This window comes from Myotis daubentonii, chromosome 14 (genome assembly GCF_963259705.1).
Source record: "Myotis daubentonii chromosome 14, mMyoDau2.1, whole genome shotgun sequence".
In the NCBI taxonomy this organism is placed as follows: domain Eukaryota; kingdom Metazoa; phylum Chordata; class Mammalia; order Chiroptera; family Vespertilionidae; genus Myotis; species Myotis daubentonii.
Genome location: NC_081853.1, coordinates 48,789,930 through 48,802,692, shown reverse-complemented (window position 1 = coordinate 48,802,692; position 12,763 = coordinate 48,789,930). Strand labels below are relative to the sequence as shown.

Genomic DNA, 12,763 nt, shown 5'->3' with positions numbered 1-12,763 from the left:
ATTCAGTATTTTTGGAAGTGTCAATGAAGAACTGATGGGGTGGTCATAATAATCTGGCTGGTCATAATAATCTGGCCACTGTGTGTGTGTGTGTGTGTGTGTGTGTGTGTGTGTGTATGTGTGTATAAAGGGTAGTTGATAATATTTCAATTATATGTAATTATTGACCACCTATGCCTAAGCACAGTGCATAAGACTAATTTGTTATCCAATCTAGGGAAGTAAAAAATAGCCAAATATGGTCCCTTTCCACTGGAGCATATAAATGTGCTGGTAACAAGGAAATGAACCCCAGAAAAATGGACATAAGAAGCAAAGTACTTATATCCTGTTGGTTCCTAACAGCCAGGAACGTCTACTATGTATTTGGCAGAGGATGAGAAGTGTGGATTTCATTCACAGAAATGACAGAGAAAGGGGAGTTCCAGCCCAAAGCGGAAGATTTCCAGTTTCAATAGTAGAGGCCTATAAGAGGTTAGACAGGTAGAGACACAGACAGTCATGAACATATACATACAACACACACACACACACACATACATACAATTATGCACATATTTTCAATTTACAAAAACATTCTGTAAAGGAAGAAACATCATAATCCACCTTACATCTCACCACTCAACCATAGTATACAATGTATTAGTACATTCTCCTCCTTGTCTAGAGATATTTTAAGGTCTAGCACAGTGGTTCTCAACCTTCTGGCTCTTTAAATACAGTTCCTCATGTTGTGACCCAACCATAAAATTATTTTCATTGCTACTTCATAACTGTAATGTTGCTACTGTTAGGAATCGTAATGTAAATATCTGATATGCAGGATGGTCTTAGGCGACCCCTGTGAAAGGGTCGTTCGACCGCCAAAGGGGTCGCGACCCACAGGTTGAGAACTGCTGGTCTAGCATTTGTCAGATCAGAGAAGTGTGGATGGCAAAGCCGTTCAACGGCTTGATTAGATCCTGTCCCTTAGTGAGGATCCATTCTGAAAGGAGAGATTGTGACAACAGCTCTAAATGACTCCGTCCCATGAATAAGAATTGGGGCTTGGCACCAGAAAGAGCTTGCTTTCCTTTGCTGTAAACAAGATTACAGATGATAATATACACATACGCATGCACAGCCACACTGTCATTACAAGTAATATTCTCGCATTCTACCCGAAAAATACTCTGTTGTGCTTTTGTGAAACACTCTGCAATTTGGCTGAAAATGAAACAACTCAAAACGAATGCTTAGTTTTGTGCTCTTGTCTGCAAGCCCACCATCTCAATTAAAAGAGAAAGAATTTAAGCCAACAGAGTCAGATCATACTTCAATCAGAACCCAGAGTAGTGAATAGAATGCTGGTTTTCTTTTAATTTATTTTATAGTGCTTACGATGATCCAAATAAGATAAAGGCAATCTAATATTCTCCTTAGAAGTATCTAATCAGAAAGCTTTCAAATGGTTTTCAATAAAATGATTATGCCTTCTTTTTCCCTAAAGCTGATGGCATTTTCAAAACGTCTCAAACACCAGGCCTTGGGAATGTGCCAGATGTTTTCATGAAACTGTGGCAATTATTCAAGTAGCTCTTTTACTATCATTCTCATGTTTCTCTGAATTTCCTAATTGCTGATAGCACTCTATATGTCAGAAGACGGAGTCGGATCATTTTTATGAGCGTCACATCCGGTTTTGCATTTTCAAGTTTAGCACATCGAAGAAGTGCACTGCAATAACCTCAACCAAACCTCCGATATATTTTGAGACAATTCAATCGCTAGAAAGCCTTCTGAGGAAGTGACGAGTCAAGGTCAAACCTTCCAACCCAGGCTCTCTCATCCACTGCACCGCTGACATTTTGGGGCTGCGCACTCCTGTGCGGTGAGGAGCTGACCTGTGTGCCTTGTAGGATGTTTAGTAGCACCTCTGGCCTCTACCTCTGGCCAGTAGCAGCCCCCTCCTCCCCGGGATGATAATCAGAACGTCTGCAGATATTGCCAAATACCTTGGAGGCACGGGCAACATTATCCAGCGTGGGAAGTCTCCCTCATAAAGCAAACGCTCTGGGTCTATGGAAGTTAACCAAATGCTAGAGAAATGAGAAAACTAAGAGCCAATAGCCTTTTACCTTTGAAGAAACCATAATCAGGAAGTTGCCACTTTTCCACACTCTACCAAAACCAGTCTAGGCCTTAAATCTCTAAAATACACAAGAATCTGCTCTCTGTGCCCTCTTCGCCGCTGATGTGCCTTATTCTCCAGTAGGAACTGGGGGAAGTGGCAAGGCCAGGAATATCTGCTACAGTTAAGAATCCACTCTGCGTCCCAATTAATGTCTCATGTTCATGAAATATTTTGACACTTTTAACATCATAACAGGCAATGCATAGATTTATTCTGAGAAACACCAAGTTTTAATTAGTGTATCCCAGCTCTCCACTCACTGATCTCAGATCTTAGTTCCTGGGAAGACATGAGAAACACCGTGGTCAGTGATGAGCGGACAGAGAACAGGGGGCATTTCTGGGAAGCATCTATGCCTATATACCTATATCAATACTGATAGCAGTACGGAGATGTAGGTTGTAGCAACAGATCCCAAGCCAAGACTCTCCCTAGAAGTACATGCACCAAGCTCTCCTGCTCAAGAATCTATAATAATGAAAGGGTAATATGCTAATTAGACCAGACGTCCTTCCCTATGACCTTCCGGACAAAGCCGCGGCGGGTGGGGGCTAAGCCCCTTGCATGAAATTCGTGCATCGGACCTCTCGTTTTCAAATAACTGGCTAGGAAAATCCCAAGACTGAGCACGAGAACAAGCTTCTGGTCTCGAGTCCCTGCCAAAGCGGAGGAAATGATACACGAACCTGTGTGCGGATTCAGAAGGATGCTTCCGGGTGGGATGCCTGTTGCAGCTTCCAGTGGAAGGAGGATGTAGCTGGTGCTGCCTGGACCGACCTGGCCCCCCATCCCATTCTCCGGGTAGGGCACGCAGCCAGGAGAAGTGGCCGCCACGCCCGGGACCAGGGGTGTGCTCTGGAGAGGCGGGTGGGTGCGGGACAGGGATCCCGAGGAGCCGGCACTGCTGGAGGACTCAGAACCTACCACAGAGATACAAAGCGACACGTCATTCACCAAAGAGAAGAGGACAAAAACCACAACTCTGGGTCTAAATGCTACTTTAAATAATCTATCATTCAAGAGTTCGAGGTGAGTGCTGCAGGGCAGGAGTAACGAATGCCCCTCCCACATTTTGGGCTCATATTTTATTGAGATATCTGCTACACCGTTTTCAGATGTGTCAATTTCCTTAAAAACGAGATTAAGAATGAACACTCTCTTAGCCTTCGCACATGCCCTTAGGGTGATTGGCTGGTAAATGGTACCCTAAAGCTCGGAACTCAGTGCCTGAGAACTCCCATCACCCTGAGTAATTAAAGCCATGGGAACGTCTTACTGGAGTTATGAGAAGAAAATGACTGAAATAGAGCTTCAAGAGACCAGTTTAAGGAGGAGTCCTGTGATATGCTAATCATACAGATGGTTCTTAAATACCGGTGTTTCAACATCTGCAAAGTTAAAATGTGAAGGCACAGAGCTGGGAATCATCTTTCCCCCCAGATGTGAGTAGAAGTGGATCATTCCTATTGGGAGTGCTTAAGCTCTGCACTGTAGTTCACACGTTTGCAGAAGTCTTATTAATATAACCAACAGGTGGACCAAGGTGGGTTTGGTCTTCATGACAATCAGAAGCATTCTTTAAGTGACACAGAACAGTTAAGTCATTGGGCATGCGTGTGGGGTGTGGCTTTCTCACCTGTAGGTGACTAGGTCAGTGTGCATAAGCTCCCAAGGTGGAATCTAGCCATAATGATCTCCCTCTCCTTTCTCTGGGATAAAGAAACAGTTGCTACATCCATCCCATTAGGCAATAGGGCCCTTCCCTGCAACCAGAGTCAAGCGGCTGTGGGGACCTTGACCATGACTGTTCTGGGCATCAACCAGATTATTAACCAGAGCTTCCAAGAGAAAACACACCAAGCAATATTTAAATATCTGTGAATTTAAGCCAATAACTGATTTGGGTGCTACCATAGATTGCAAGAATGCCGTACAATACCATTTTTAAATTATTAGCACACACTATTGACTTTGGACATGAAAAAAAATGCATTCTTCTATGGCATTAAAGGTTAACATATACAACACATATATTCACCTTGTTTTCAAGATTCTAAAATGTACCCTTAAACTAAACTGGGATTCTTTGAAAATAAGGGATAGGAATACAGCAGGCCACTGCGGGGAAGAGGGGCCAGTGGAGAGTGCTGGTTTCTGAGGAGGAGGATGGTGACTTTCCTTGAGCATTCAGTATGTGTGAGCATCTGGATAAACCTTAATAATAAGTACTATTACTGCCTATATGGATAGGGAAATTGAAGTTAGGTAACTCAAGTGGACTCACGGAGCTAGGAAATGACAGAGCTAGGATTTATTCTTGGTGGACTAATATAGATTTAACCAGGACCCAACTGCCTCCTAAAAGCATGCATATGAGTATACCATGGACTACCACAGATGTTCTCAGTTGGGAATTTTCTCTTTTTCCATGACTTGGTTCTTAATATTAATAAAGTTTCAGATTAATTCAGGATGCCCCAACTAACCAGTTTAAAATACTAATGTACTTCTGAATAGCATGAGGGGGGAAATAAAGGATCTACAGAGAATTTTGAAAATGCTAGGAGTAATTCTGAGACCACCTCACTGATATTATGACCCAGAAATCACAGCCCCAGAGTTTGAGGACTTGCCATGTATGATCTGATGTTGCAGTCCAAGTTTGACAATCGTAAAGACTCAACAACAACAACAGTAATCATACAATAAAACTTCTGACCCCCAACATGTAAGGTCATATAAAAATGATCATGCCTATGTCTGGGCGGAGGGGATACACCGTGAGAAAGAGCTGGAGCCAATGAGGCATGTCAGAACTCTGATTTGAGGTGTGAGCTAGGGAGGACTTGGGAGCCATCCCTTTGAAATGAGATCAAGAAGAATAGTGCCCTTGTCTGTCAGCTTCTGTGGGAGGGTAAGAACCTGACTTTGATAAACACCAAGTAGCAAACACAGATGGTGCAATCACATTGACCAATCACCTCTCTAAAGTCATCCAGCACTTTTCCACCAGCTGACTAATGCTTTCTGGCCCTTTGTTTCAGCAGGGTGGAGTTTCATCTCTCTCCCCTATTGTTATAGTCTTAACTCCTATTGCAATAATTATGAGATAAAGTCTTCCTTGCCTGTTTAACTCATCTGATGCAATTTTCTTTTTTTTAAGAACCCTGAAACATAAGTATTCTTTTTCTGAATTCAAAAAAATGTTTCCAGATCCAGGGGTCAAAATTCAGTATTACAGGGCAAAAGAAAATATCTAGGATGCATTAGTGTAATGATGAAAATAAACATGCAGAAGAAGAGTGGCAGCAAGAGGAAGTGTGTTGCATTGGCTTCAAAAATACTATAACTTTCAACAATAAAGAATTTTAAAAATACTCTAGAGTGTAGACTAGGAAAGGGGCAACAAGAATGGCCTTGCGTCCAGAAAACAAAATGCCAGGCCATGTACAATAATTAAAACAAAACAGAAGGCTATCTATTTCTCTAGAACAGTTGTTCTCCAGGCATGGTTTCTGAACAAGCAATCTGTGCTTAAGAAATCCTTCACATGACACTGATGCAGCTAAAGGTGAGAACCCCTACTGTGGAGGTCAAGAGGGAGGGATGATAGAGAAACAGTGGAGAGAAACAAGGGTCATACTCCTATTTTTCAACCACATCACCACTGCCAGGAAACTGCTGAGGCTGCAGCACAAGCACCATTCAAATTCTCATCACAAGGAGGATGTAATGACATAGTGATGTCATTCACCTGCAAGGGTGTGTGCTGGACATCTGTTAGGTGGCCACGTGCTCCGTGCGGGGGATGCAACAGGGAAAGGGCAGCCCAGGCCCCAGAGACTGTGCTTGTATGTTCAGACTTCAGTGCTGTGTTTTCTCCCAAATGTAGGAAAACATGTTTCCCACTTGGAAAATGTCCTATTATTATCTACTAGGGGCCTGGTGCACGAAATTCGTGCACTGGGTGTGTGTGTGGGGGGGAGTGTCCCTCAGCCCAGCCTGCCCCCTCTAACATACTGGGAGCCCTCAGGCGTTGACCCCCATCACCCTCCAATTGCAGGATCGGCTCCTTGCCCAGGCCTGATGCCTCAGCCAGAGGCGTAGACCCCCATCACCCTCCGATCGCCTGATCGGCCCCTTGCCCAGGCATGACACCTCCGCCAGAGGTGTCAGGCTTGGACAGGGGACCCCCATATCCCCCTGATCACTGGCTCTGGCCCCCGCTCAGGCCTGAGGCCTCTGGCCCAGGAATCATGCCTGGGCAGGGGACCCCCATCTCCCTCTGATTGCTTGCTCCACCCCCCGCCCAAGCCTGACGCCTCTGACCCAGGCTTCAGGCCTGGGCAAGGGGACCATCATATCCCCCCAATCCCCAGCTCCGCCCCCCGCCCAGGCCTGATGCCTCGGCCAGAGGAGTTGACCCTCATCACCCTCCGATCACCAATCACCGGATCGGCCCCTTGACCAGGCCTGAGGCCTCCGGCAGAGGTGTCAGGCCTGGGCAGGGGACCCCCAGCTCCCCGCGGTTGCAGGCTCCGCCCGGCTGAGGCATCTGGCCCAGGCAGCGGGGACCCGCAGCTGCAGCGGCCCCGCAATCGTGGGCTCCGCTTTAGGCCCAGGCAAGGGACCCCTAGCTCCCGGGACTGCCAGCTTCGACCGTGCCCAGCTCCCATCGCTGGCTCCACCCCTACTTCCTGCTATCACTGGCCAGGGCGGAAAAGACACCTGATTCTCCGATTATGGCTGGGGGGCAGGGCAAAGGCGGCCCCAGGGCCGCCTTTGCCCTGCCCCCCAGCTCTTAGCTCCCCCCTGGGTTTCTGATCACTGTCAGTGGCAGGGGGCTTCTTCCTGCTTTCCCTTTCGCCTCCCTGCATTGTGCCTACATATGCAAATTAACCGCCATCTTGTTGGCAGTTAACTGCCAATCTTAGTTGGCAGTTAACTGCCAATCATAGTTGGCAGTTAATTTGCATATAGCCCTGATTAGCCAATGAAAAGGGTAGCTCGTACGCCAATTACCATTTTTCTCTTTTATTAGATAGGATACAAAACTCCAACCGATGTAATCAGAGGAGAAGAGCACCTGACATGTCACTGCTCCAGACTTGGTTTCTAAGAGGCAGAAGGACTGTTTGCAAACCCACTGTGCACAGTGAGGTCAAAAATTGGAAACTTGTGCTGCTCTGAAGTTTCACGACAGTAGAACTGACAGCTTTGCTTCATAAAAACCTGCTTGGGAAACTGTGAGTTTGTTTTGACAGCCTATCTTGATGCCTTTATTATTATTATTTTACTTTTTTTTTTTTTTTTTTTTTTTGCTTTCCATTCCTGCACCTTGACAAGCTTTCAAGTGGAGACACTTAGATTAGAAAATGTCTGAAGCACTTACAATTTCTGACCATTCTTCAGAGAACATGGCATTTTAGCATTCTTGAGGTGTTTTAAATGTTTCCCAAAACCTTTGCTTTGGAAGGGATTGGGGGTTGGTGCATGGAGAATGCGGATTCATTTAAAAATCGTAAGAGCTCTTTAGGTGTACTGGAATTTTCAAGTGCGCCATTTAAGGTACTTGGTTTCTGCCTTTTAAGAAGATGTAAAACTATTAAACCTTTCTTAGTTTACAAGTGCTTAAGTGCACCACAGTGGATTTTCTTGACTTCAGTTGCTGCAATAGTGGGATATACCAAGAGCAATTAATTAGAGTTAGAAATCAAGAATTCTCCAATTGGTGAATAAAAACGACAGAAGGCAGGGTGAGCTCACCTGAATGGTTCCAAGAAGCAAGATATGTACATTTAAAGGAGTGACTATGACTAAATGCTATTAATTTTCTGCCTATGTAGGAAAACACGAGATAATTTCTCAGGAGGCATTTGTCAACAACATAATTATGTTAAACCATTAGCATAATGAGCCTGGATTTCATGGAACACCCCCTAGAGTGAGTGTGATGCTTGGTTGGGAAGTACTCACAGCCTAGGGCAGCCCATGTCTAAACGCTGGCTGGTGTTGCCCATTCACCATTCTCCTCCTGTCTCTGGCCTGCCACTCACCTGCGACCCCAGGCCCTGAATGCACCCCCCGTGCACCCTGAGACCCAGGGCCTGCTAGGGAATCCCAGTACTTACCCCCACCCTATCTGAGAGTCAGGGCCTCCCCACTTCTGAAGTAAAACCCAAACCAAACCAAAACAACGACAGTACATACTAAACTAAAATGGTGATGGAAAGAGACCTGACTTGGGGGTGATGAACACCAATACAATATACAGGTGATGTGTTATAGAATTGTACACCTGAAACCTATACAATTTTACTCACCAATGTCACGCCAGTAAATTCAATAAAAATAATAAATAAATACAAATAAAAACTTAAGTTCATGGAGTGCTACTGAAGGGTCATCTGTTACCTTCCTGCGATTTTATGAGGTTTTTTAAAAATATATTTTATTGATTTTTTTTATAGAGAGGAAGGGAAAGGAATAGAGAGTTAGAAACATCGATCAGCTGCCTCCTGCACACCCTCTACTGGGGATGTGCCCGCAACCAAGGTACGTGCCCTTGACCGGAATCGAACCTGGGACCCTTCAGTCTGCAGGCTGATGCTCTATCCACTGAGCCAAACCGGTTAGGGCTTTATGAGGTTTTTTAAATCATAAATATCTGAAAGTAATTTGTAAACGATGGTGAGAGATTCTTGGGGAAAAGAAGAGTTAAAAATGGAAGAGCATGTTTTACAGACTCGTGAAGCCCATGGTGTTGATGCTTCCATCAGTTTAAATTTGTTTCAAGTTAATGGTTTGAGGTCTCTCATCATTAAGAACTCCCAAAGCCTGCCCATGCAAACTTGAACTACCAAACTCAAAAGATCACTATTCACTTAGAAGAAGAAAAAAACACCACCAAAAACCAAAACAAACAATAAAACCCAGATGCATGGACCTGGCTACGTGGAAACTCTAAATCTTTGAGGAACACTCTCCTTATCGGCAAAGCAAGGATGGAAACATTGCATGGGAATAAGCAAAATAAACAGAAACTGGTGCCTATTGAGGCCTAACAACCTGCCAGGGATTGCTTTGGGTATGTTAACTCTTGGTTTTAGCAATTACTTTGAAATATTGGTGCTATTATTATTCCCATTTCTCTGATGAGAAAACTGAGGCTCACATGGGTTAACTAGCTTGCCGAGGATGATACTAACACCATACCAAAACAGGAATGGAAACTACTAATACCAAAATCGCTATAATGTAGCTTTATGGAATAACTCATAATATTAGATTTCTAAAAAGCTAACCTTCACAGAACAATTGCCCGGTGCACGTGCCTTGGTAACCATTTTTAGGGCAATCATTGGAATGGAAGTTAAAATAGTCTATTGGGGGGGGGGGGGGTTCGAGTAATATTCTATTATAACCTACATGTTATAGATGAGGAAACTAGAGATTAGAGAGGTTAATAATTGGACTTTCACACCCAGCTAGCCAGAGGCAGTACTGGGATTTAAATTGCACCTTCTGACCTCAATCGATCCCAGATTCATATCATCATTAGTTGACTCAGAGCCAGAGGGAAGGGCGCCTTTACAGCTCGGGTGGGCTTCAGAAAACACCACGGGACTTAAACCCCTCCAGTACTAACTACCTGCTTTGGACAGCTTCCCGGTACTCCTGGTACTGGACGTGCTGTCACCCCTGGTCAGCACCGTGATGCCCCCAAAACTCGCCGTCTTGGTCATGGCGGGCTTGAGATTGCGGTTGGAGCTCTCGGAGTCCGTGCTGCTCCAGGCCCTTTGGTGGTCGCACCACTTGAGTTCGTTCTCCGAGCTGCTCTGCCGACTCCCCGACGTTCTCCCCGAGCCATCTCGGTTGCCCCTGGAGCACGGCCGTCAGAAAAAGGCACGGGGACAGTGTTACATCCCAGGCGCAGTCGTGGGCACAGGGTGGGACCTTTCTCCGAAGAGTCGTCTACACGAGACCCTCCCCGTCCACCCCCTCCAGCAGACCTGCTGCCTCCCCAGCAGGGCCACACATGCCTCACGGATGGCAGACGGGTCACGCATCACACATAGCGTGTCACAAACAGAAAACACCCAACAGAAATGCCGCACGATCCCTCTGCCGGTGAAGGAGAAGCCACTAGAAAAACATGGCGGAGAACATAATTGGAGACGTCTGTTGTGGAGGGGAGGGAGGATGAAGTCTCCGGACCCACGTCAACAAGGAATCAATGTTTGGAAACACCTGGGATCTGAATGACCCTCAAAGCAACGCCCACCAAGGAAGAGTTTTCTCTCCCCCTTTGGCATTAATAATTGGCCTCTGGGAAGTGCACACAGCTCCAGAAAGGCATGTATTCATTCATGTGTTTTCTAACGTCATGAGCTACATGTCTGAATTCATGAAAGCTTTGAGGGACAGTCCAGAAATCACAGGAACTCCCGGTTGGCTGATGGTGAGAGTGTTTCCCAGTGATTCACCCTTCACAGGCAGAGGAAAGAGCCTCTTAATCCTTTTCACATGGAAAAGCCGGTGCAAATAACAACAAGGAGAGACATTCCAGGGGGATCCATGGAAATAACAAACAACAAAAGCTCCAGAGGTGGAATAACACATTTGTTCAAAATTCAAATAGAAAAAAAGCGAATGTGTTGGAAGAGGGCCAATAGCCACAAGTGAGTTTTCAAGACTCCAGAGAATCTGTCAGCACTGTACCAAATGGCATGTCTTTTCTAGAGAAAGTGGGTGAAATTTGCATTTTCATTGGTTTCCAATCTGCTTAAAGAGTAACTTAATATTTTCAAAGCCTTTTCTGCGGTTGGAAATAATGGATCATTAAAATATTCTTCGATTCCCATGGATTTTAAGTAGATGGGGACATACATCACAGGCAGTAGATATAACCCCTCTTTTCATAGGACTGTGATGTGACCTACTCCAGCTTGATCCAAATCTCACACATGGCATCATTAGCTTTGCTGATCAATATTCTTCTAAAGACAATCATGGCCTTTGGGAAGCTAGAGGTATGCATATCTGATTGAAACATGCGCCCAATTGTACAGAAGGTACAGAGAAAATTTTAGGTTTTACTTCAACTTTACTTACTAAGCTTTTTCTTTTATTTCATGAAAATGGAAGGAGGTAAATGGACCCAAAGATAATAAAAATGACGTAGCTCATCTGTGATAGGAACTTTGTAAAGTGAGGGGAGGAAGTGGAACAGAAAACTCACGAAACAAAACCCGCTTCGTGCCCTGCTGTCCTTTGTTATTATTTCCTTACAAACATGCTCTCTGTTCTCAGGGCCTTAGAGCCGGCTTTAGAAACAAGGACCATCTTAAAAAAGACAAGGTTGGGAGCAGGAAGTCTCAAACACTCACCAATGGCCAGGTGACTTTAGTTCTTAAAGTCCTTTGAAATTTAAGAAAGCCAGCGGAGGTAGCCTGGAGGAAAAGCACCCTTTTTTGCTAGAAAGAGGAATTTTTCCATCTCCGATTGTCTCCCTCTCAATCTCCAAATTCAACGTCATTCTTTTCCCGTTGAATTCTGGTTAATTATACCCATCTTTGACCAAGCCTGCCTAAATAGTATTTAGCAACTGTAAATGTACCAAGGGTGTGACAGTAATCTCAGGTGTAGCTAATTTGGAATGTTTATTATCAGAAACATTTGAGTTGGTTCTTACCTCAGCAGGCAGGGTGCGTCAGAAGGAAGTTCTCCATGGGGGGGTGATCATAACTAATTCTGTTTCAGTGGCCCCTCTCCCCGTTAACTCTGCACCTCCCTGGCAGGAATCCAGACTTCCCCTAAATGCCAGGGTGGGTGGCCCTTTCTCTGCAAAGGAGGTGTCCACCACTATTCCTGGGTGCAAGCTAGGGTGCTGTAGTTTACATACACCCTTCCCTCTGGCCTGGCTGTTTCTAGAACATTGTGTAGTTCCTCTAGACTTGTGCTGTATCCCCTGGCTAATAAGGCAACCTAAGATTTTCTTAAGTTCTTCTGCTTCTCCACCAGCACAAGTCATCATCCTAAATCAAGATCTGTGCATGTTAAAAGAGGGAATTCAAGCCCTGGCAGGTGAAGTTCACTTAGTTGAGAGTTGTCTGGTGCACCAAAAGGTCACGGGTTCAAGCCCCAGTCAGGGCACATGCTTGGGATTGTGGGCAGGGTCCCTAATAAAGTTTTCTTTCTTTATTCTGCCTATCCTACAACAGAAATGAATCCTAATATTCACAAAAGAGCTAACACATTAATATATGTATTAGGTATTAAGTGTATAAGGAGGACTGTGTATATCCTTAGTTTCATAATGAATGCTAGAGGCACATTTAATAGAGTAGTGATATAGGTATGATCCCTGTTTGAATGGAGCTTCTAGCCTAGCTCACAACTTAAAAATATATAATTTATACTATAGTTACAAAATTATAATTATATTATATAATTTAATATTATATATAATTTTATATGTATATACATATATAAAATTACCCATAGCCCACAAAAGATCTTGACTTAAGCAGTTCATTATAATTGGAAGCAATCTCTTATTTTTCTTTAGAAATAAAATCTGTTCTTGAA

The 12,763-nt window shown here is 44.4% G+C and overlaps 1 protein-coding gene across 20 annotated transcripts in view; it reads right to left on the bottom strand.

The window, feature by feature from the left end:
- Positions 1-12,763, bottom strand: part of ARPP21 (cAMP regulated phosphoprotein 21) — a 142,099-nt gene that overhangs the window by 55,454 nt on the left and 73,882 nt on the right. For 15 of the 20 annotated variants that reach the window (XR_009448580.1, XM_059664211.1, XM_059664217.1 and 12 more), the window contains 2 exons: positions 9,822-10,054; positions 2,860-3,093 (listed from right to left, as the gene is read on the bottom strand). Coding sequence is in view for 19 of the 20 variants with exons in the window: in XM_059664211.1 (XP_059520194.1) it covers positions 2,860-3,093; positions 9,822-10,054 (467 nt within the window). In the remaining variant the exon portion in view is untranslated. Of the gene's footprint in view, positions 1-2,859; positions 3,094-9,821; positions 10,055-12,763 lie in introns of those variants that run through there. The other 5 variants (XM_059664223.1, XM_059664220.1, XM_059664226.1 and 2 more) reach the window with 2 other exon arrangements.